The sequence below is a fragment of the Sebastes umbrosus genome, chromosome 19 (genome assembly GCF_015220745.1).
Source record: "Sebastes umbrosus isolate fSebUmb1 chromosome 19, fSebUmb1.pri, whole genome shotgun sequence".
Lineage (NCBI taxonomy): Eukaryota > Metazoa > Chordata > Actinopteri > Perciformes > Sebastidae > Sebastes > Sebastes umbrosus.
Genome location: NC_051287.1, coordinates 11,788,914 through 11,810,849, shown reverse-complemented (window position 1 = coordinate 11,810,849; position 21,936 = coordinate 11,788,914). Strand labels below are relative to the sequence as shown.

At 40.9% G+C, this 21,936-nt stretch overlaps 1 protein-coding gene across 2 annotated transcripts in view; it reads right to left on the bottom strand.

Annotated features, from left to right (window-relative positions):
* The window catches only part of LOC119478296 (protein unc-13 homolog B-like), a 76,811-nt gene that overhangs the window by 13,322 nt on the left and 41,553 nt on the right, over positions 1-21,936 (bottom strand). For both annotated transcript variants that reach the window (XM_037752940.1, XM_037752941.1), the window contains 23 exons: positions 21,622-21,915; positions 21,412-21,502; positions 13,113-13,159; positions 12,270-12,348; positions 11,982-11,987; positions 11,274-11,348; positions 10,426-10,645; positions 9,728-9,955; positions 9,431-9,572; positions 9,029-9,198; positions 7,270-7,385; positions 6,199-6,362; positions 5,534-5,684; positions 4,523-4,591; positions 3,999-4,088; positions 3,680-3,817; positions 3,136-3,266; positions 2,860-2,945; positions 1,751-1,877; positions 1,492-1,588; positions 1,101-1,244; positions 516-593; positions 166-243 (listed from right to left, as the gene is read on the bottom strand). In XM_037752940.1, the coding sequence (XP_037608868.1) occupies positions 166-243; positions 516-593; positions 1,101-1,244; positions 1,492-1,588; positions 1,751-1,877; positions 2,860-2,945; positions 3,136-3,266; positions 3,680-3,817; positions 3,999-4,088; positions 4,523-4,591; positions 5,534-5,684; positions 6,199-6,362; positions 7,270-7,385; positions 9,029-9,198; positions 9,431-9,572; positions 9,728-9,955; positions 10,426-10,645; positions 11,274-11,348; positions 11,982-11,987; positions 12,270-12,348; positions 13,113-13,159; positions 21,412-21,502; positions 21,622-21,915 (2,821 nt within the window). The remainder of the gene's footprint in view (positions 1-165; positions 244-515; positions 594-1,100; positions 1,245-1,491; positions 1,589-1,750; positions 1,878-2,859; positions 2,946-3,135; positions 3,267-3,679; positions 3,818-3,998; positions 4,089-4,522; positions 4,592-5,533; positions 5,685-6,198; positions 6,363-7,269; positions 7,386-9,028; positions 9,199-9,430; positions 9,573-9,727; positions 9,956-10,425; positions 10,646-11,273; positions 11,349-11,981; positions 11,988-12,269; positions 12,349-13,112; positions 13,160-21,411; positions 21,503-21,621; positions 21,916-21,936) is intronic.

Here is a 21,936-nt window from a genome sequence, read left to right as displayed (position 1 = left end):
TAGAATATCTACTTTTCATGCTCGAGTAAGAAATGTTTAGTTGATTAGTCATTTTATGCTTTTTTTGTTTTGCCATTAAGGGATTAACAGTATCATACTGGTATAGTCATCCATCCAATATGATGCCATAGCAGCACATCACCCACGCCTTTGTCTTTGTCTTACCTGTTTGGCACCCATCGACTCAAACATCTTCTCCAGCTGGATTCTTAACTGCTGCACATTATTCATCAGGACACATGGCTACCAGAGGACACAGGAAGAGATGGAGACATAGAATACAGAGATATTAGTCACATGTAGTAGGAACTCTTCAGTATCTATAAATCACTGCTGTGTCAAATATAATTTTTATTTTTTTATCAACGTAATTATTCAACTTTGGAAACACAAGTGTAATTTATACAGCAGGAAATGTGAATTAATAAGAAAACCAAGAAAGCGACTTTCAAATAGCTGATTGTAGTATGTAAAGTACAAAATGATGACATGCCATACAAGTGTTGACAACTTACAATCTTCTCCTTGTCAACATAAGTAGGAAAACTCTTGGTGAGAATGGCACTGTACTGCAGAAGAACTTTGGCAATAGTCTGTAAAGATAAAGAGGGAGAAATACATTAAAACTGTATGGAACAAAACATTTCATTTGAAACAATCTGATCCAATTACTTATTTATCGTAAAACCTTTTTTCCAGTGGGGACTGTATTACACTTCCAGGGAAAGATCTTCTCTAAACTACGGTATTAGCAACATTCCCAAATGCCCCGTACTGTATTCTCTTGAATGCAGAGAAGCAAATCCCCAAAACACAAAACTGTGCTGTTCCTCCGTCCCCCAGGACGGGAGTAATATGTCCAATTTAACATTTCTTTTTAATGAGGAAATATCAAATTCTCCTTAGAAAAAAAAAGTGAATGTCCCTCCAGACAATGCTGTAGCTGTAATTTCCCTCATATCTTATAGTGTTCCTAAGAAACGAAAACAGTCAGATGCTGCTTTTAGATCCAAACCCACAACATGTAGCTCCAGCAACTACTGTATGAGTTACAAACAAGAGCTTTGGGCTGTTTCCGCCATCCGGTGAAACGGGTATACCTTGGAGAAGCGGCGACTGTACTGAGCCATGACGCTAGGGTCTGGACATTCCAGTTTCTTGATGATCTCAAAGCTCTGGTTGAGCTGTGTGAAAATGTCCACCACAGAGCAGGAGAACAGAGCATGCTCAGACGTCTGCTGGAACTGAGAACACACAAACAAATACATACTTAGTTATTAGAGTTTAAGAATATTAAATACTTGACAAATCTCTCTTTAAGGTACATTTTGAACAGAAAAAAAATGCGTGATTAATTGCGATTAACTATGGACAATCGTGCGAGAAATCGCGATTTAGTATTCTAATCGATTGACAGCCCTATTTTTTATGAAAACATAACCCCCTTGGCAGAGGTAACAACATATTAAGGTTCAATTTCAATTTTCTTACTCCATCTTTTTTGTCTCTCTCGAGGGCTCCATGCATGAACTCCATAGACACGTCCTCATTTTCCATTAACCACTGTAGCACAAATTGTAGGAACCATCTGCAAAGGGAAAATAAAGGCAACAAGAGTTATTTTTTTTTCTATTTCGTTGGTATTATAATCCTAACTAATATCTACATTTGGTAATCAAAAATAAGTTTTTCAAAAAGAAAATGTAATGTTTCCCCTGTGCCCATGAGCTAATCAGTCAACAGCACTTACGATGGGTAGTCGGGAACGACGCCCTTAAAGTTGGGCAGCTCCTTGACATATTCATTGTTGAGCCACTTGACCTTGAAGTGCAGGTTCATGTAGTCGGTGCTCTTGCACAGTCTGTGCTTCTCGTGCTCTGCATATACAAAAAGAGAAGAAGAGCCTGTGAGAAATGTGATGAGTTTATGCCTGAGTGGGAGAGGTGCACGCCATTATGTTGCATTACGGGGAGCATCTAAGCTGTTTGGGCCATAACTGTGGAATAAAAGTCAGGACATCTCGGCCTCTGGATTTTACAAATAATACACATGATACAAATAAAGTTTATTATTAATTATTATTATTTGTACGTTTTAATTGCAACGACTGCAACAAGTCAGAGAGCAACATTAAGTCAAACAGTGACTTTACCTGTTGTAACTGATGTAACTCCAGCTGTGCTCATATGAGCTAAAGATACACTCGTAGAAAGTCAATGGAAGAATTTTGCATAAGCAGTTGTATTATCTAACCAGGCACTTGAGTATCTTTTTAGTGACCCACTAAAAACTACTACTACTCTTAAATTTGAAGTACTCTTTGGTAGTGCTTCTGGAGCAAAATCTCTCAGGACTCATTCCATCTCTGAACATATTTTCCATCCCTTTTTATATTAATACAGATTGAAAATGAAGGGGCCGTCCCTTCTGTACTGTAGTGTGTGAAACAGATATTTCACAGTGATGGGATTCATCTTGAGCACAGGGGCTGGGATAAAAGCTGACTGCCTCTGGGGACCGCTGGTGCTGTACAGTACCGTACAGTAGAGCTGCTGGGAGACATAAGCAGCTTTCAAACCCCTGCACAGTTATTATTTCCCTCTCTCAGATTCTTCCATGCCACTGTGTCGTTTCTACCCCAGAACTTCTCTTCTCTTCTTGCCATTTCAAATTTCACCAGGGCTTCTCTTCTCTTCTACTTGTTCTTACTCTCTGACCCTTAAGAATTATACTGCACAAGAACTATCATATATTAGTGAGTCGGGAGTGGGAGCCAAATGACTTACTGTGTGTCATTGATACAAAACATCAAATGACCAGTAGTGGGATGATGGCTATCTGAAACTGTGTGTGACTTACCTTCCATAGCATACTTCATGTCTTGAGCGAACAATGTCCACATGACCTCCGCTGACACCTTCCCAACGTTCAGTTCTTGAGGGAATCTGAGAGAGACGTGACAATTTGACAATCATTCATCACATTTGGAACAAAGCACTGGAGAAATACAGTACCAATTTCAGAAATTGTTGTTCCTACGTATTAGTCAGTTAGACACAAAAACATGGGTTGAAAAATACTAAAGTAATCCTTTAAAAGTAGTAAAGACAAAGTAAGTGTATGCCCGTTACTAACTGGTTGAGCACGGGTGTGTAGGAGTTCCTGTCCTCCTCAATGATGGAGACGATGAGCATGATGAGTTTGGGCCAAAAGTCCAAGTTCTTGGTGCTCGGACCCTGCTCCTCCAAAGGGAGCTCCTCCTTGTTCTAGATGAGAACACAACAGAGTCAGCCACTAAAAAGAGACTTTGACACTATCAGCATAATGCACAACATCAGCCTGTTGTTGCCTGTTGGGCTTGAGTTTGCCATGTTATGATTTGAGCATGTTTTTTATGCTAAATGCAGTACCTGTGAGGGTTTCTGGACAATATTTGTCATTGTTTTGTGTTGTTAATTGATTTCCAATAATAAATATATACATACATTTGCATAAAGCAGCATTTGTCCACGCCCATGTTGATAAGAGTATTAAATACTTGACAAATCTCCCTTTAAGGTACATTTTGAACAGATAAAAATATGTGGGATTAATCACGATTAAATATTTTAATCGATTGACAGCCCTAGTTTTAATTTAACTGCGGGAACCCCGGTTGAATGATTACTATGTGACTTACTGTGTCAACAGGTTGGTACTGTCTGCTGTACAGCTCGTGGCAGTTATTGAAGATGTAGTCGTACGTAGAATTGAGGCAAGCCTTGACACAGTCCCTCACAACCTGGCTGGCTCTGGGCGGAGACTGTAACTCCTGGACCTGAACACCAGATGGAGACAGCAACACTGGCAGTGAATGACCGGTAAACAATCGTTTACAGTTACCGGACAACAGGGTTAACGGCAATGAACAAGTTAAATGACAACTATTTGCTGAGATCCTTACAGAGAGCATCTACAGTAAAAAAGAAAGAAATGACACATGAGACACTGTCGGCTACCTTCATCCTGAAGAAGGTGATGCTGGTCAGAAGGTCCACGGTGGATTTCAAATCCTGCAGGCGATCCTTGCTGCTGGCAGGAAAGTGGTTCTACAGAGGAAAAACAAGTTTCATTGACTAAATTCAATAGAATTAATGACCATCACAGGCGTATAGTAGGCCAGCTCATGATCTCCACTTCTGTTTCAGACAGTAAATCAGATTATTGTTACAGTTTATACTTGCAGACAGACATTAAGTGATAAGAAAAATATAACAAATTCATATGTGCATCACAAAATGTAGATTGATACATTCGATTACAAGATTTCCCAGGTATATGTGCTTTGGTACAGTAGGTGGTGTCATTTGCTTAACTTTACACAAGCAGACACAATAACTAACAGTAGTAAAATAATCCATCCTGTTGTTAAATGGGTTCATTTATCCCCTAAATTCATGAAAACAAGTCATTATTAAAAGGTACTTTTTAAACTTTTGAGAACAATGTCAGTGATATTTATTTAGTACAATCAAAATCTTACCCTGTAGGTTGAGAGATCAATGCGCAGGGAGTTGTGTAGTTGGTCTAAAAGCTTGACAAAGCGTTCTTTCTGCATGGTGAATGAAAGAATAAAATAAATAACGTGAGATTAGTACACAAACAAATATTAAGTGAAAGGAAAAAGACAGATATGTACACAAAAATGCAAGAAGAAAGGTACAGAAGCCCTGAGAGGCAATGAGAGAAAAAAAATTCTGGTTATCCATTTTTTGTGTGAACTAAATAGTTTTCTCTCCTTTGTTTATGACTTAAGAACAGGTGAAAAAAAGGTTTCGTCAGGATAATCTTTTTAAGTTACTTAATCCTTTTTTTCGATCTGTGAAACAGGTGGGGGAAAAATTTGGCCAGGTGAAAAAAAAGTTTTAACTGGTGAATTTTTTTTTGGTTTGTTGTTGTAATACTCATTTCGGCCACAAGAGGCTGAAGTGCACCACTACCCCATGTTCTTCCAGGTGAGTTTTCATTTACATAACTTGCTAACACATAGTATACTGTATGTACCTTGTATTTAGAGTGCATGAAGAAATTAAAACTAACCTGGAGGAAAACTTGAACGTCCTTTCTTAAAAATATGATCTTGACAACAACAACAAAAACTTTTTTTTTCACCTGTTCTCACAGATGAAAAAAAAAGTAACATAACGTAAAGGGGAAAAATTATCCTGGCAAAACTTATTTTTTTCACCTAGCAAAAAAATTTTTCCCCGACTTTTTCACAGATTAAAACACAATTAAGAAACTTATTATTCTGGCAAGAACTTTTTTTTCACCTGTTCTTAAATCATAAACACATGAGAGAGAAAAATTCAGATCAGATTAGAAAATGGATCACCAGAATATTTTTTTCCTCACTTGCCTCTCAGAGCTTCCATAGTAAAGACAAAAGCCTGCTTGTGTGTATGTATAAGTAGTAGAGAAAGGAAGAGAGAGAGACAGAAACACAGATACATGACATATCTATTGCCTGTCTGTGTGCTGCAGTAATACAAACCCCAAAATTGGAAGCAGCGAAGCGGTCGGAGGCGGACACATTGGTGGAAGCGGTTGTGTGGGCGTAGAAGGCATTGATATTGGCCAGCAGGGTGCTCATCACGGCGGGAACCCCGGGACACATGTACTTAGACGACAGACAGGCAAAGTGCCTAGAAAGACAAGCACGGGGAAAGCTTGATAAAGACCTGGGCCTACCTCTTCCTCCCATTTCATCACACTTACAAAGACATTTCATTGTCACAGAGATAAAGGTGTTGTCAAAGCAATGGGTGTACAGCGTGAAAAGCTGTAAGAGCTTTATTTGGTCAGCCTACGTCCTCTCAGGCGTCTTGTTTTCCACCTAATGATCCCTAATAGGAACGGCCATTTCATCTGCCTATCAGCTAGCTGGCACGTTTAGGCTGAGGGATGGCCCCATTGGAGTGTGCTCTCTGTGAATGATGGGCCCAGCTAACAGGCATCTGTATGGAGCATGAAATATCATGGAGACAAATCCATCCTCAGCCCATTTATAATTGATTTTTTTTTCTTCTGGAGGCCAACGGGGAACGGCGACGGCATTGAGAGGCACTTGAGAAGGAGGGGGGATGAAGAGGTGACAAACACATGGACAGGTAGAGAGATAAATAGGAAGGGAGTTCCACTGTTATATGTCAGACTCACGTCATGGCCTGGTAGATTGACTCAATCCCATAGCGCATGGCAAACTCGTCCACTATTTCCTGGGCCACGTCGTCATAGTAGACTTTCCAAGCGTCGTCTCCGCGAGCTTCTGGGATTTTCACCACGCCTCGGCCGAGCATATCGGTCGAGTGGTGGAACAGGTTCTGTAATGGACAGATATATTGGGTTAATGTCATTTCAATGGCTTTTACAGATCTGAACCGATTACGATGAGTATGCGGAGGTTTATGCTCAAGGGTATGTTAACAGGATATGCATGATGAAGATATTGAGGGGTTAAAACCATTTGATCTGTCTGATTACGGGATATGGTGTAAGACCTATTCAAAACTCAATTTAAAAAGTTTTTTTAGCGAAGCGGTGGGATTATGTAATCGCTACAAGAGAATATTTGTGATTTGAATCCCGTTTATATCACTGATACTGATCCTGAGACTGATCACAGAGACCATAGACTTTATATAAAGATGGACGACATGACAGCGCCCCAAAAGTGAAGCCAAAACATCTCTATCGCCCCCTGGTGGCTGGCTGCAGTATAGGTCATAAAGCCCGCCTCCTCCATGTTAGCGGATGGGTAATGGGTCAAACTAAAAAGTCAAAGAACACGTCAAAACAAATTTTTCCCAAAGATGGTTCCTATCACGCTGATGTATGTTCAAGTGTTCAGTTTTTCTGATAAGCTTGGTTTTCATTAGTTATTTGATGCTCGGGCGGATGTGTTGGCGCGACCTCGATACCGCGGCTCCAGCCCCCCCGATCACTACAGCGCAGACTCCGGCTCCAAATGAAGTGAAAATCTCAAAACAGCAGCTCCAGTCAACAGGATATTCTAGCTTCACTTTTTTACAGTGGGAGGAAGCGGAGACGCGTCGTCCATCTATATGACAGAGACCTCTCATCATATGCAAGTTGGTCATTCACATTACAGATGTCATGTGTTAGCTGTTACTTTACCGATGCAGGCCTGGCAACTTTAGGCTTAACTGATATCCAGTGTGTTAAAGTTATTACCACAAGCACAACCCATGGTAATTGCGAATGAAATACCTCATGCAAACAGGTGTACTGCACGTGATACGGAGCCACTTTCTCCTCTCCTTTGATCTCCACGTTGATTTGGAGGCGAATGGCACCTGACACGGCCGACTTGTCCGTCCTCTTCTCTGTAATTAAACACAAATACAGTCATGCAGACACGCAACCACGCCAACACACACATTCTCGATTCATAACTCCCAATACAATTCTGTGACACGGAGTCACACGGAACCAGGTCTGTTAACACAACACTAATTACAGACTATTAACGTGGCAGCGCTATTGTAGGGGGTTCTGTTTCTGCAGTTTGATGGCAGTGCAGAGCCGGCAGCGCTAATAGAAGTCCTCTGGCTGATACAATGGCAGTGGGCTGTGTGGATCTGCGCCTGATCACCGAGGACACATGAGCCAGAGCTTCTCTGGAGGCGGGGTGCTTGGCAACTCACCCCTGCTATTTGCCCTGACAGGCACATCATTAGGGGTAATTTGTACATGTCGGAGGAGCGGTCGATTTCCGACTGGAGTGCTGCTTCTTGATAATCACACATCAGGAGGAGAAAGGAGGGTGAGTGCGCTTTGGAGCTCAAGAAGACAGAGATGGAGAGGAGAAAAATGTTTGAAATGGATGGGGCATATTACATGACTGATTCATTTTGCCTCAAATTCTAATTCCTAATGACTCCTAACCAACTGAATATTTTGTTGATGTGATTATCAGAGGGATATTATGTCGAGCACTTCATGTTCCCCCAGTTTACAAGAACGGCAGCAGATTTATGGGCACATTCGTATTCAGTGCCATGCTGTTCCAGTGGAAGATTTATTAATGCCACGGTGAAGTCATTTTCGGCACTTTAATCAAGTAGAAACAAGAGAGTGAACGCCTCCCTCTTACATACAACATGGATGTGAAAATGAGTCATGGATGCCTTTACAAAGGAAACAGACAGAGAGATTAATTCAAAGAAAGACAATGCGGTTTGTCTGCATGATAAAAATGTCAAGATCAGGATTAGATTTTATCCCGAGAGGTATCCAAGCTACCTGTATTTGTGCTGTACGACCAGCGCTCATACAAAATAGCACAAGGGACCGATAAATCTGCTCCTCCGTACTTGTAATTGATTGCATTCAGGCCTCATCCTCATGAAAATATCTTCAAACCCAGTGGAAAAGCCAGGTCAATATGGGCCTTGGGGCCACTTCTTGCCTGTGTAAAAACATTTTTTAGCTGTAGGCAAAAGGAGACGTGGCTAATGAGGTTCAAACAAACCACTGACTGGACCTTCTGAAAACAGAACTCTTGGCAACAAACAGAAATAAACAGACGTGGTAAGAATGTACACCACATTGGAAGTAGATCAATCCTTAATTAAGAGAAAGTAATGTACAATGAAAGAGGGAAAGAGGAGAAACAGCCTGAGGTATGTGTGTGTCCAGCTGTGTATTGAAAACGTTTCAATTCAGAATCTGTGTGTCATCTGATCGGCTATTGTGATCGGCCTTTATAGAGACCTCTTTAGAACGAATATCAGCCGATTGATTGGAGCACCCTGTAGAACTGGTCTGACAATGACCAAACAGCTCTCCTTATGGAGAATCTGCACCTTCTAAATGTGCATGAATGAGTTTAGGTTTGTGATTCAGTTATCACCTAGAGTGCTAAATGCTTAGGATCTAAAAATACACCAATAAAACAGACCGTGTTTCATTGATGTGCAAACAGTATACTTCTTACTATATGTCCGTAACAAAACAGCATACTGACCCAGGTTGTACCAGACGTCCATTTCTCCGCTCAGCGTTCGAACTTCAATTATGCTCTGGCCCAGGAAATCATCAGATTCCCTCTTCAGTCGCTGCTTCACCCTCGACTTGATGTCATCATCCTCGTCCCATACACGCACTTTGATCCGGTCTGAGGAATTGTGGCACTCACTAGCAAAAAACAGAGGAAAAAAACATATAGACTAAAGAATAGTATAACACAGGGTAGAGTTGGTACAGTGTTTATGAAGAACAAGCATGAAGCCAATTTCAGACTTTGACTGATGAATCCTACTAAGTGTATGCTCTGCTGTTATATATATATACTGTATATATATATATATATATATATTGTAAGAAAAGTTTTACATTTACAAAAACATTTTATAACCAGGTGACTTACAAGTGGTACTTCTCCTCCCAGACAGGATTGAGGTTGCCATAAATGGTCTTGGTCCTCTTCTTGGTCTTGCCCACCTGAACGGTGACATATGGATCACTGGATCCTGTCTTGTCCTTTGCCTGAAGTCCTTGGGCACAAACGACTATCGCGATGACGGAGAAAAAAAGGCATGAGGAACAATCGTTAGCTTTAACAAGAATCACATGTCTTACTACTGAGAATAACGCTGAAGAGTAAACTTTAAATTTGTGGTTAAATTCATCAATCTTCTGTCAATTCTGATCAGTGAGAGATCACCTGTGATAGTGATCTTGGCTGACCACTTTGAGGTGCCATCCAGTACGCTCTGCTTGATGGTCTTCATCTGCTGCGCATGGATGGCTTTGCTGATGATAAACACTTCCCTAATAAGTTCAAAGACTTCTGGTTTGTTCCTTTCTCTGATCTTCATTCTGTCCTTCATGGCCATGATGATATTCTGAGTCCGGTCTTCAGCTCCATGCTTAGAGCTCTTCTCCGCAGCACCTATACATTTAACAAAAATGTATACAGAGTAAATACATAAAAACTGGCATTACCGCCTCGCGGTTGTATGCCTTCACCAACCAGTCAAGTTGCAGTTTACATCCATGTCTGACCAAAATGTCATGTCAATGCCTCATTATTTTATCCTATTAGACAGGTGTGTGAAATTGTCATAATTAGCAATTGAATTCTGGAGATATGGACAAAACCATGGTTTGTGAGGTCACAGTGACATTGGCCTTTGACCTTTGCCCACTGGAAATCAAAATCAGTTTGTCCATGAGTCCAAGTGGACGTCTGAGCCAAATTTTAAGAAATTCAATACATACTGTCAACGGAAGAACGTACGTACGGATAACCTGAAAACATAATGTCTCCGGTCCCGGCTGTTGCTGGCGCAGAGGCATAAAAAATACTGTGTACTGGTAGTAGTGCATGTGACATTCAATTGTTTTCTGGACAGTACTCACGCTGTAGACAGTCAGCATTCAGCAGCTCTTGGCACTTCTCATGGCACTTCACCCCACACTCAGAGCAACGCATGCCTTGGCGGGCTATTCCCCACAGCAGCCCCTCACACTCATAGCAGTAAGTGGGCGTAGTGGCAGTCCACACCTCGAAGTTATGTGGTGTGGTGCAGGATATGGGGTAGATGAGAGCCTGCAGGGTCTTCTTGTACACATGGTTTTTCTACAGAAGGGAGACATTTTTTTTAAATGCATGAAATTTGACCACCATAAAAGCACTGAATCACAATTGTTTTTTGTGGAATTGATGATTCCATAATGAAGGCAGAGAAAGTTTAAAGAGGACCTATCATGCTCATTTTCAGGTGCATATTTGTATTTTGGGTTTCCACTGGACCATGTTTACATGCTTTAATGCTCAAAAAAAGCTTTACTTTTCTAATACCGTCTGTGATGCAGCACCTTTTTTCACCCTCTGTCTGAAACGCTCTGTTTGAAAAGCCCAGTCTTCTCTGATTGGTCAGCTGGCCCACTGTTGTGATTGGTCAACCGGACCAAGCTCTTCGGACTCCGCTCCAGCTCCGTTCTAACTAGCTTTGTTTGAAGGCGTGCCAAATTAGCCGCTAGGCAGGTATTATGCAAATGTGTTACTTGGTGACATCACCACGTTACGGAAGAAAAGGCAGGACTTCAAGCAAGGCGTTTCAGGCAGTTCAGGAACTCCCTTTGGCGTGGACTTTGGGCTTTGTACTTTGCACACCTTTTACATGCACAAAAAACAATTTAACACACTAAAGGAAAGGGGAAAAGCACAAAAGCATAATAGATCCTCTTTAAGGTGTTTTACTCACCAGCTCCTCATCCTTGATTGAGGACCGTGCAGCCATGGCAGATGCAATCCCCGCCTTCCTGGCTTGGACGAGAGACTGAACAACATGCCACAAAGGAAATTTTAGCTGAGTTAGTATTTATTAAATGCATATACAACCCACAACCAAGCACACAATATTACTATAACAATGAAGGGCAGTATGGTTAAAAGGGTGGCTGGGGTTGTTGTAAGGGTGGTGAGTAGGGTTATTATTTTTCCCACTGATGAATTCTTACCAGATGATCAGAAAACCCGTATGAGTATTATTAGTTTTCAGCAACAAGTGAAGAGGAGATTACTAAAAATTATTAAGTTATACAACTATCAACAATATAAAACAATACCAGACCATCTGCCACACATTCATTGTAGTGTTAGTAGTGTATTCTGCCCTTGCCCCTTTATTATTTGTGGCTCAGCAGGTGAAGAAAAAACACAAACCAAAAGGTGGGGGAATGAATTGTTGATCATATATTTCAATGATACTATCAAGTAGGAAGAAAAGCTACCCATGACCAAGAGGATGCATGCAAAATGTTTTAATTTGTATTAAACAAGAGGTTTGCGATCAAAGTGATCAACATGCTATTGATATACATGTTTGAGGCAACTACTGTTTTTATTTGTCCTACTTGATATTTTGTACTTTAGTAGGAAAGGGAGTGGCAACTGGGATCTATTAACTTACCATAGCCTGACCAAGGAGAGTGAATGCATTCAAGAGAGTTGTGGGGAATAGTTTTGGGTTTAAGAGAGGAGGGGAGAGAGAAATTAGCAGGCTGATTTCATATTTGTCTCCATTTGTTGATAACAATCTCATCCTAAATTCAGCTCATAAGTTAAAAGAACTGTGACTTCCGTTGTAGTCTCACAAATAGAAAGACGTACACTAACAAAGAAAGAACAAAAACAAAGGATGACATATGACATATGACATACAGTACATATAGTGAAGGAATGACAAGTTAGTACTGACCACATCGCTGACCAAGGGGATAGGCTTCTTTTTACGCAGGTCTGGCATGCTGTCAATTCCATACAGACCAGATCCGCCACTACGCACCAACAAAAATAGAACAAAAGTGAATAAAAAGTCCTCACATACAATAACACAGCAGAACATTTCACCGTAATCATAATGATCAAATGATCATAGTCACAATAGCATTAAAATGCTAGTTTATTGCTACATACATGTATTACTAACAATAATTACAGCCTTGCGGTTGTATGCCTCCACCAACCAGTCAAGTTGCAGTTTACATTCATGTCTGTCCAAAATGTGACCACTTAATTATTTTATCCAATTAGACAATTGTGTGAAATTGTCATAATTAGCACATAAATTCTTGAGATATGGCCAAAAAACGTGTTTCGTGAGGTAACAGTGACCTTGACCTCCAACATTTGACCACCAAAATCTAATCAGTTCATCCTTGAGTCCAAGTGGACGTTTGTGCCAAATTTGAAGAAATTCACTCAAGGCATTCCTGAGATATCACAACAATGGGATGGACTTATGGTCAGAGTGACCTTGACTTTTGACTTTTGACCACCAGAATCTAGTCAGTTCATTCTTGAGTCCAAGTAGATGCTTGTGCCAAATTTGAAGAAATTCCCTCCAGGCATTCTTGAGTAATTGTGAATGGGCTGGACGTACATACGTAAGTATGTACGTTCGGTCCATTCTCGTAAACAACCCAAAAACATAATGACTCTGGACACAGCTGTCGCTGGTGCAGAGGCGTAATAATTAAAATGTCCAAAAAATTATACTTAAAACATCAAATGTAGGTGTTGTTAACTATATATGACTTACCCTGGTTTGACCCAGGCTTGCCTTGCATTGGGTTCTTCATCTTGAACCTAGAAGATTTAAAATGTGAAAAATGAAGGCTCAAACATAACAGTATATTATGAGAAGAGGAAAGTTGGAATAATGGAAAGTTACATTTGGTTGAGTTTCACCTCTTTGATGTTACAGAACATGCAAAGTCAAATAAAAGATAAGTGATGATGCCTTTAAAACAAGATCAAATAAATGTAAGCTGAACTCTTTAATTGTAAAAGATGTTATGTGAAATGAAATGGTGGACCAACATTATGTAGATACAAAACCAGTGTCAAGATGCAAGTAAAATTTATTTGCCCACAGACTGCTTTAGGAGACACCCCAGATAATTTAGAAGAGGTGGATCAAATATTTGCAGGGATTTCACAAAACCACCAACATTATGACGGGGGGGGCTATACATGTACACAAGTTATTTTACTTTTTCCTCAAAGGTACAGTCTTTTATCTGTGTCTGTACATCTGTCTCTCAGATGACAGAAGTTGAAAGTGGCGATTCCTCTGGGGTTAGCTCTCGCAGTGCGAGTTTCTGATATTGTTTGAAAAACTTCTAGGGAAAACATAAAGCAGCTGCACTAACACTAGCACTAGAAACAGAACTGGGGAATCATACTGAGACATTATGCTTTGGAGTGCACACAAGCATTCCCTTTGACAAAGATAAGTAATGGAGAAAGAAATAAAAACAAATATCCCACAACAATCACAATCAATAGAAACAATAGCTTAAATGTGGAGCTAATGTTTTGTGAGTAACCTGATTATCTTCTCTCCCACACTCTGCAAAGAAAGAAAGAAAAAAAAAAGCCATAGTTGACCAAACTGTTGATTTAAAGAGACCCAACCAATCAATTAATGACTCACAAATCAATACGTGTTTATAAATTATGCCTGTATAATGCTACAAACATTTAATCCCAATGCAATATATGTACATTTAATTAGATCAGTGCACGCTTTAAGATGTATTTTTTGCTGTTATTACCGGGCTTGCCAGTGATTAAAGTCAAAGAAAATCCTTGCATTTACCTGGAATAAACTCGTCTTGAGACTGGGATCCTTGAGATCCTTGAGATCCTTGAGATCCTTGAGATCCTTGAGAGCCATGGGACCCATGGGACCCCTGGGACTCCTGAGCAGATTTGGATAGTCTATGACGGGTTTGCCTCTTTTCCCTCAGAATCCGCTGGAAATTAGCGATACGCTCTTTGTGACTGGCATCCGTAGGCTTTTCTTCTTTTACCTCGTCAAGAACGTGGTTTTCCCTAATTGGACTTAACCGCACCTCATCTGTACTAAGCACTGGGCCTTGTGGACTCTCGTCTTGCCTTGCCGGAGAATGGTCTGGTGTTAAGTCAAGGTTGGACAGTTCCCCATCTGTTGGACATTCTCCTTTGTCTTGTGAAATCTCTACAGAGTGATACTCAGTTGGGGTGCAGGGAGAGTGGCTTGCTTCATGGGGGGATGCTTGAAGGGACATGTTCTCATGTGTCTCACCGCAATCCACGTAGACCGAAGCTTCACTCTCCTCCTTTGGAGTGCCAAATTGAGTGTGATTCTCTGTCAGACTAACTTCTCCCTCTGTAAAGTCTGTACTGCTCTGCTCCTCCTTGGGTTCAATGACTTGTCTGACAGGGGATGGAGATGCCTCAGACTCACTATCGTCTTCAACACCATCAAGGTTGGATCCTTCCAACTTTTTCAAAGCCCCTTTCAAAGCTGACCTGAAAGTGAGTACGGCCTTGCTAAAAGGTGTTACGTCAAAACCTACATTGGAGGCCTTGGCTGCACTATCAGGATCTATTTCAGAGGACTTTTGTGACAAAGATTCTCCTGCTTCATCCCTGGAGATACTGTGATCTGTCCACTCCCTGTCCAAACTGTCAGTAGACCCCAAATCAAGGGTGTCACCAGAAGATGGACAGTCATCGCATAGTGAATGTGGCTCCAGGTACCCATCATCACAGTCTGTCAACAGCACGGTGGAGCAACTCAGACTCCTGGAGGGCTCACTACACAGTTCATTTGCACAAGCATCCATGGTGTGGTAACCAGAACTACGCGAGTACGGGCAGTTTGCTGAACAGTCGCACTCCAAGTTTTCTTCCTCGGTTTGTAGTCTTTGGGGCCTCCAGTCCACCATACTGGAAGAACTCGAAGGAGAGTTGTAATTATGTCCAAACAGCAATGACAGATGCTCAGAGCTGTTGTGTGAAGATTGACCCGGTGTGCTGCTTTGTGTCTCCTCTGTGGCACACCTGTCCCAAACACCAAGACAATTCTCCAACTCTTCTCCGCTGTTTGCAGAAGAGCAGATGTCCTCCTCGCTCCAACCTCCTCCACTTATACTGTGCTGCATATCAACAGAAGGCCACCTGTTATATTCTGTGTCACCAGAGAGAAAGCTTGCTTCTGACAAAGAGCTGGTGCTTTGGTAGTCATGGCCACAATGAAGCTCCATGTAGCAGGGGTCAGGTTTTGTAGGGCCTAGCATGTGCATGTTTGAATACTGCTTTGAGTTCTTGTGGTCTGTTTGCTGGTCTGATTGGAGAGTGACTCTATCAACATGCCATTGTTTGGGTAATCTGTGAGATGGAATGCACCCTGAATCTTTTCCACAATCTTTGCGATCCAACGGTGGACTGGTGCCTGTCCCTTGAAGAGATGTGATGGCATTCTGTCTACCCAGGCTTCCTCGCCTGATGCGGGAAGTTTGAGGAACAGGACTAGGATGAGGTGCAGCTGAAGCCCCAGAATACATCTCACCTATTTCACTGAGCACTGCATCGACACAACACGATACTTCATCCACCGAGCCTCGCACAGATGTTAGATACTGCCTCAGGTCTGAAATTTCCTCCTGGATCTTGTTGATGCCTTTCAACTCTTTTAGGATATGTTCCACTATGTTACTAGAGCCTTGCTCTCCGTCCTCGTCCCCCATCTCCTTTTTCTCTTCTTCATTTGTGATCTTTTCAATAAGCATGGGTATAGTATCCTCCACAATCCCAATGCCATCCTGGCAATCAGAACTGCTGTGGTCCGCTTTGGCGCAGGTAGTGTCCACCGATGACAGGTCATGAAGGGAGTTATCCTCTGGCCCCTGCAGGCACTTTTGCAGCTTCCTGCGCAGGCTTCGTCCCACTTTGGGGCTCTGTGATCTCCTCTCCTGCAGGTCTCGCCTCCTGGGCGAGAGTGGGAGTACCTCTGATTTGTAGGGTTCATCCTGTCCACTGAGGTGTCCTCTAGGGAGCATCCCTGAGAAGTGGCACTCTTGATCATCAGTTGTCCCCACAGATGTACAAACCACTGCCTCAGTGTCTCCTCCTCAGGGTGGTGTAAGCATAAGCCAACATCTTAAACTTCAAATGAGTGAGTGCCTGTACCATGACTGACAAAAACAATTGTTATTTAGTTGGGAAAGCAGTGAAAACTCCAAGCACTGATCCATATTTGAAATGCATTTTCTCAGTTATCAAATTCATATTTCTCATTTTAATTACACTAAGGGAAGTGGAATGAAACTCAAATAAATAGTACTGAATAAACTTACTGGAATTTCTTCAATATTAATTGTATTATTATATTATAATATTTTATGACCAACAGACCAGTTATGAGGGTAAAACAAGAAGTCATTATAACCTCTGACATTGTGATTACTGGGTACTTATGTTTCAACAGTCAACAAATTATGTCTATAAATGTAATTGATGAAATTTGAGGTCACATTGAAAGACTACACTACTCAGTACAATATAGAAGTAGGATAGACAGTGTCTATAACTGACCTCCTCTCAGTCAGAGTAGCAACTTGCAGAATGAACAACATGCAGCTGCTTACATCTCTGTAATTACTGTAGGATGCTTTGGAAAGGCAGCTCGGTAATTAGATGACAGGTCAATTCTTTCCTCTAAGGCCATGTCATTCTTTCACACCCATACCAGCTGCAAGGCTTGATACTGTAGCTCAGACCCATTGCCTACAGTGTATACACTAAAGGGATTATTGCATACCCCCAAAATGCAACATAAATCTTTTTGATGGCATAACATTATCCAGGAATGTACGTAGTCTAAATGTGCATCATAATTCATTTCTGCATTGGAAACAGTTTTGTTTACCAAAAGGAAATGGCACAATGTCTAACATGCTCCTTCCATTTAGTCATAGTGTACAGCTCAGTGATATCATCTTTGTCCACTGAGCATCACCATTTAGACAATCAGATCAGGAATTTAGAAAATCCTATGATTGTAATGGTGCCACGGACAATTCCTGTTGACCGCCCCTAAATATCACACAGAGACAGGTATAGATACTGCTGGACACAGTAGGATTAGTTAGAACTAGTGAATATGAGGCACTTTGGGAGTTTCTTGACACTTTAACTTGTCGACTGTTCATAACACAGAGAACATATAAAGTGAACTGCTAATCTCTCATTTGTTTCTTTGGATGCTTTATCTCTATAACTAAAAATAGGGCTATAGCCTTAGCAACGTCTCTACAAATGCTCTGACATAAAGGCTTTAATTACAGCCTTGAATAAAACACACAGACGCACAATATCTAGCTAGCTCTCACTATGGCTTAAGAAGGATCCATGCTGATTTCTAGGCATTTTTTGCCACTATTTGAATAACCAAGCTGAATATAATTATTTTGTAAATGTATTTAATAAGATAACAACATAACTATGATGTGCCTTAGCTTTCATTTTGGTCGGTGGCTTCCCTATTTCACTAAGTAAATCATTCCAAAGACTGTATAGTTGGTAACTACATTAACCCAACCCTGCACTGGAGGGCTCCAATAAGCACTTGAGCACTGAAGGTGTGTGTTAGCCTGATAAGGGTTCGGTAGGCAGAAAAGTATAATCAAGCCTATAAGAATAGAATGTTTCCTATTGCTGCTGGCATTTAAATTAAGCTGATGAGTGTATTAGCAAAATGGAATCAGGCTATCCGAAATTAACTGGGAGCATTATTGCTTTCCATTAAAATAGCCTGTATAAATGTCATTTCTGATTAATAAATACAAACAGGAATATCTGGCTTAAATACATTTGTTGTATAACACGTTATCTACCAGATAATAACATTTAGCTTCATTTCTGACAGACTTTTTACAGACAGCCATAATCTGCTGTGGGTGCACGCTAATAGTCAGTGATTTATTAGTTACCTGTCCAGGATAAAGACATGTTTAGGTGCCGTTGGTGTCAGGCCCATTTTTCAGGACAGTCATAGTAATAATAGCTGCACCAATTTATTTTCTCTCCTTACTAACTGGTCTGTGGCCTAAATGAAAAATTATATATATTATATATTTCTTTTTAAGTTTTTAAGTTGACTCCTCAGCAAAGAAATCATTTGCTATTAAAATAGCAAACCGACTACTGAAACAAGCTGAAATTCTGTTGTTTCTGTAGAAGTACTACGATACATCAGATCTTAACTATGTACATTAGCCAAGCATAAGTTTTGTAAAGTATAAAATGCATTACCGTGTATTATTTAATTAAAGTCTACACAAACTTGAGACTAAGTGCTTTAAAACAAAAAAATATATTGAAATGTAAGCCTTACCTTAAGGGACAAATTATTATCAAGAACAACCTGTAGATATCATCTTGCAAGATCCATTAAATCGGCGTGAGAGGTCGCACAGCAGATCAGTAAAGGTAACTTCCCCGTCTTTCTTCAAAATGTATCCCCAGGTGTATTATTGAATGTCTTGCTCTGCCTCAATCAAACCATCAGATCTCCTTTAACTGACAGAGACGCAGAAGTGCTGAGTCCCTGATTTCAACCACTTGAACGGCAAGCGCGACAGTAGTAGAACGCGATCACACAGCAGTTCACTCTCGGTTAAGTAGCCATCCCTACTCCCCTCCCAGCTCCCACCCTCTTGCATGCTTCCTCTGCTCTCTCTCCTTCTGTCCTCTGGCAATGTATTCCAGCACAAAGCTAATCTGAGGCTGTGAGACTGCCAGCTCTCAGTCACATTCACTCTTTTTTTGTGTTTCCACATCTGCCAGCTGCTGATTTTTCCAGATTTTTCTCTTTCTATTCATAAAAAAGCGGCATCCCTGATAAACATAGTACCACTGGTTTCCCTGATCTTCCCTGCTTACTTTTACATTGTTAATTGAAAATTATAAAGAGGAAGGAATTGAAATTCAAAGATTGCAGCTCAGTCATATCAAATATGGGTATTGAAACTGATACTGGAAATGGGTCTGGCAGCCAGCTCAACTTCCTGCTCTACTGTACATTTGCCCCTGTGTGCCAAACATTTTCGAGGAAACTGTAAACACCGCACATACATTTCATCTCATTTTATTCTCTGGTGTTTTGCAGTGTCTTATTATGCTGGTCACTGCTAGACAGATTAACAACCAATTCTAATTCATTACAGTCTTTTCAGCATTCAGACGTGTGTCCTAAGTGTTTCCCTTCATCCTGTAATAAATGGCACTTAAGACAGCTTTCACCTTGCTTTCTAGTTATACTCACGTCTTCAATCAGCCATCATTTACAGTACATGTTCATCTCAACCAATCCATGCAAACCAATCACTATAATGGAGCCTATATGAGCTACTCCTTTACTGCTGTGCCATAAAAAAGCTTAATCAAGGGGATGGGGATGGGGACGACGCTCCATGCCATCTGATTCTGACATCAAAAGCCAAATATAACATGATAGAGATCAAAACAATGTCATATGGTTTTCTACACTTTTTTTATCAAAGTGTATTTTTTTTTTGAAACATGAGGGGCTCCAAATGGTACAAATTATCATCTATTATTCAGGATGTTAACACCTTTGTCTGAAAATTATACAGTAAACATAAATGTGAAATGATTAAGGGATAAACAGTTCTTGCATGATGCAATTGCCTCATCTCCTCAATCGCTTACAGTACATCCTTCCCTCTCGTTAGATCATTCAAATGTTGGCACAAGTAAGCAGACCATTATTTTTGTCACACCCAAGGGATGAGATGGTGGGTAATATAAATGAGAAGAAGAGAAACTTTGCTGTGAGCAATCCTCATTCTTTTGTTGGTTGTTGGCCCTAGACCAAGGATTTTGGTTCAACATGTATTTCCTTAAAAAAAAACTTGTTTTCACATATTCTGACCTTAAAGTAAATATGTAAAGTGACAAATGTGTCAAACGGTGTAGTCACCATTCACAGTAGAACATGAGGACTGGCATGAGTGAACCATCTATTAATGCAAATTATAGGTCCCTGAAACAATGAGTGATGGACTTAAGTCAACAGAGGGACAGCATACTTAGGCCTCACAATCACAGTGCCATGTGAACAGATACAATTAATCAATGAAGACTAAGAGAGGGAGAGGAGGAATACACTGGGTATCTAAAGTGAATTGCAAATGTGATAGTACTTAAAAACTGGACAGTATCATCTCACCTCTCTGAAGCAGCATGTTTGCTTATGATAAGACTGCTGCAATTAAAATACCATGTTGGCAGGAAATAAACAGGTTGGAGAAACTAAATCAAATACACTTATAGCCGGGTTCGGGCTGGGCCAGGCTGTGATTTCTCAAAATTCCCCCAGGCTTGAATTGGGCCAGGTTCGCACCAATGTTGACTTCAAAACCATAACCCAGTTCTTACTCCCAATTAACTAATTAGGAGAAACTGTGATCCATGTAGGTAGGTAGGCACTATACTGTATGTTTTATTATTAGCTATATCTTATCTTCATTTCAATTTGATCTTACTTTTTTCTTTTCAACTTGTGCTATTCGTTTGCTGGCCCCTTTTATTTTCAGTTGTGCAGCAATGCTTTGTGCTATAATCAATAACCTACTGTTATGCATAACTTGAGTTTGACTATTGTCTCATTGATTTTTCGCTGCTGTTCGAAATACACATATACAATTTCTATTTAATATATATGGCAATGACATATGACAGTTTTTGGGCTTGATTTTTTGGGCCTGATCATAGCTCTACTTTGATGAGGCAACAGGAATCCCAAGTAAATCCGCTTTTGCTTCCCAGAGGCTATCAAAAGTTTTAGTGCATCATCTTAAACAACCAAAGAGGGTAAACTCAACCACTTTCAAAGAATTGCAAATGTTTGTGTATGTCTGTGTATGCATATGTGTAATCTTTATGTATGTGTGGTAGAGTAGGAAAGAAGAGGGTGAGAAAGTCAGATTTCAGAGGTGCTGAGATATCAGATATTGGTGGAGGAACTGAAGTGAAACACTGCCTACCTCCCGGAGCTGAACCCTGACTTTATTGATGGCCTTCAACCAATGAACTCTGGACGGGGAAAAGGGTAACGGCAGGCCATCATCATGGAACCTGGGTTATATGGATTTAAGAGTAGAATGGCAGAAAAATATGGAGACAACCTCTCAGTTCCCATGCATCTTCATTATAGCACATACAGAACTGAGATGAATTCTGAGCAATAACCTCACCTTTGGAGTTTAGAGGACCCTCTCTCTGCTTGAGTGTCATTTTTCAGGTCCCGTCCTACTGCAGGGGACAGCCTATGTAGCTCCTGCTCACCGACAGTAGAGTGTCCATTGGTGGGGGGATGTCCATTGGTGCGCGGTTGCCCATTGGTGGAGGGATGAATGCTTGTACTGTGGTAGGAGTGGAAGGACTCCTCATGTTCTGACCCTCCAGTGCTTTCCTGGCCAGTCTCACTAAGCTGGGAGCTGGTCTGGCTCAGGTTTCCTGATGACCCAAAGCGACTACTTTCCACTGGACTACAATGGTGAGAGAGGAAA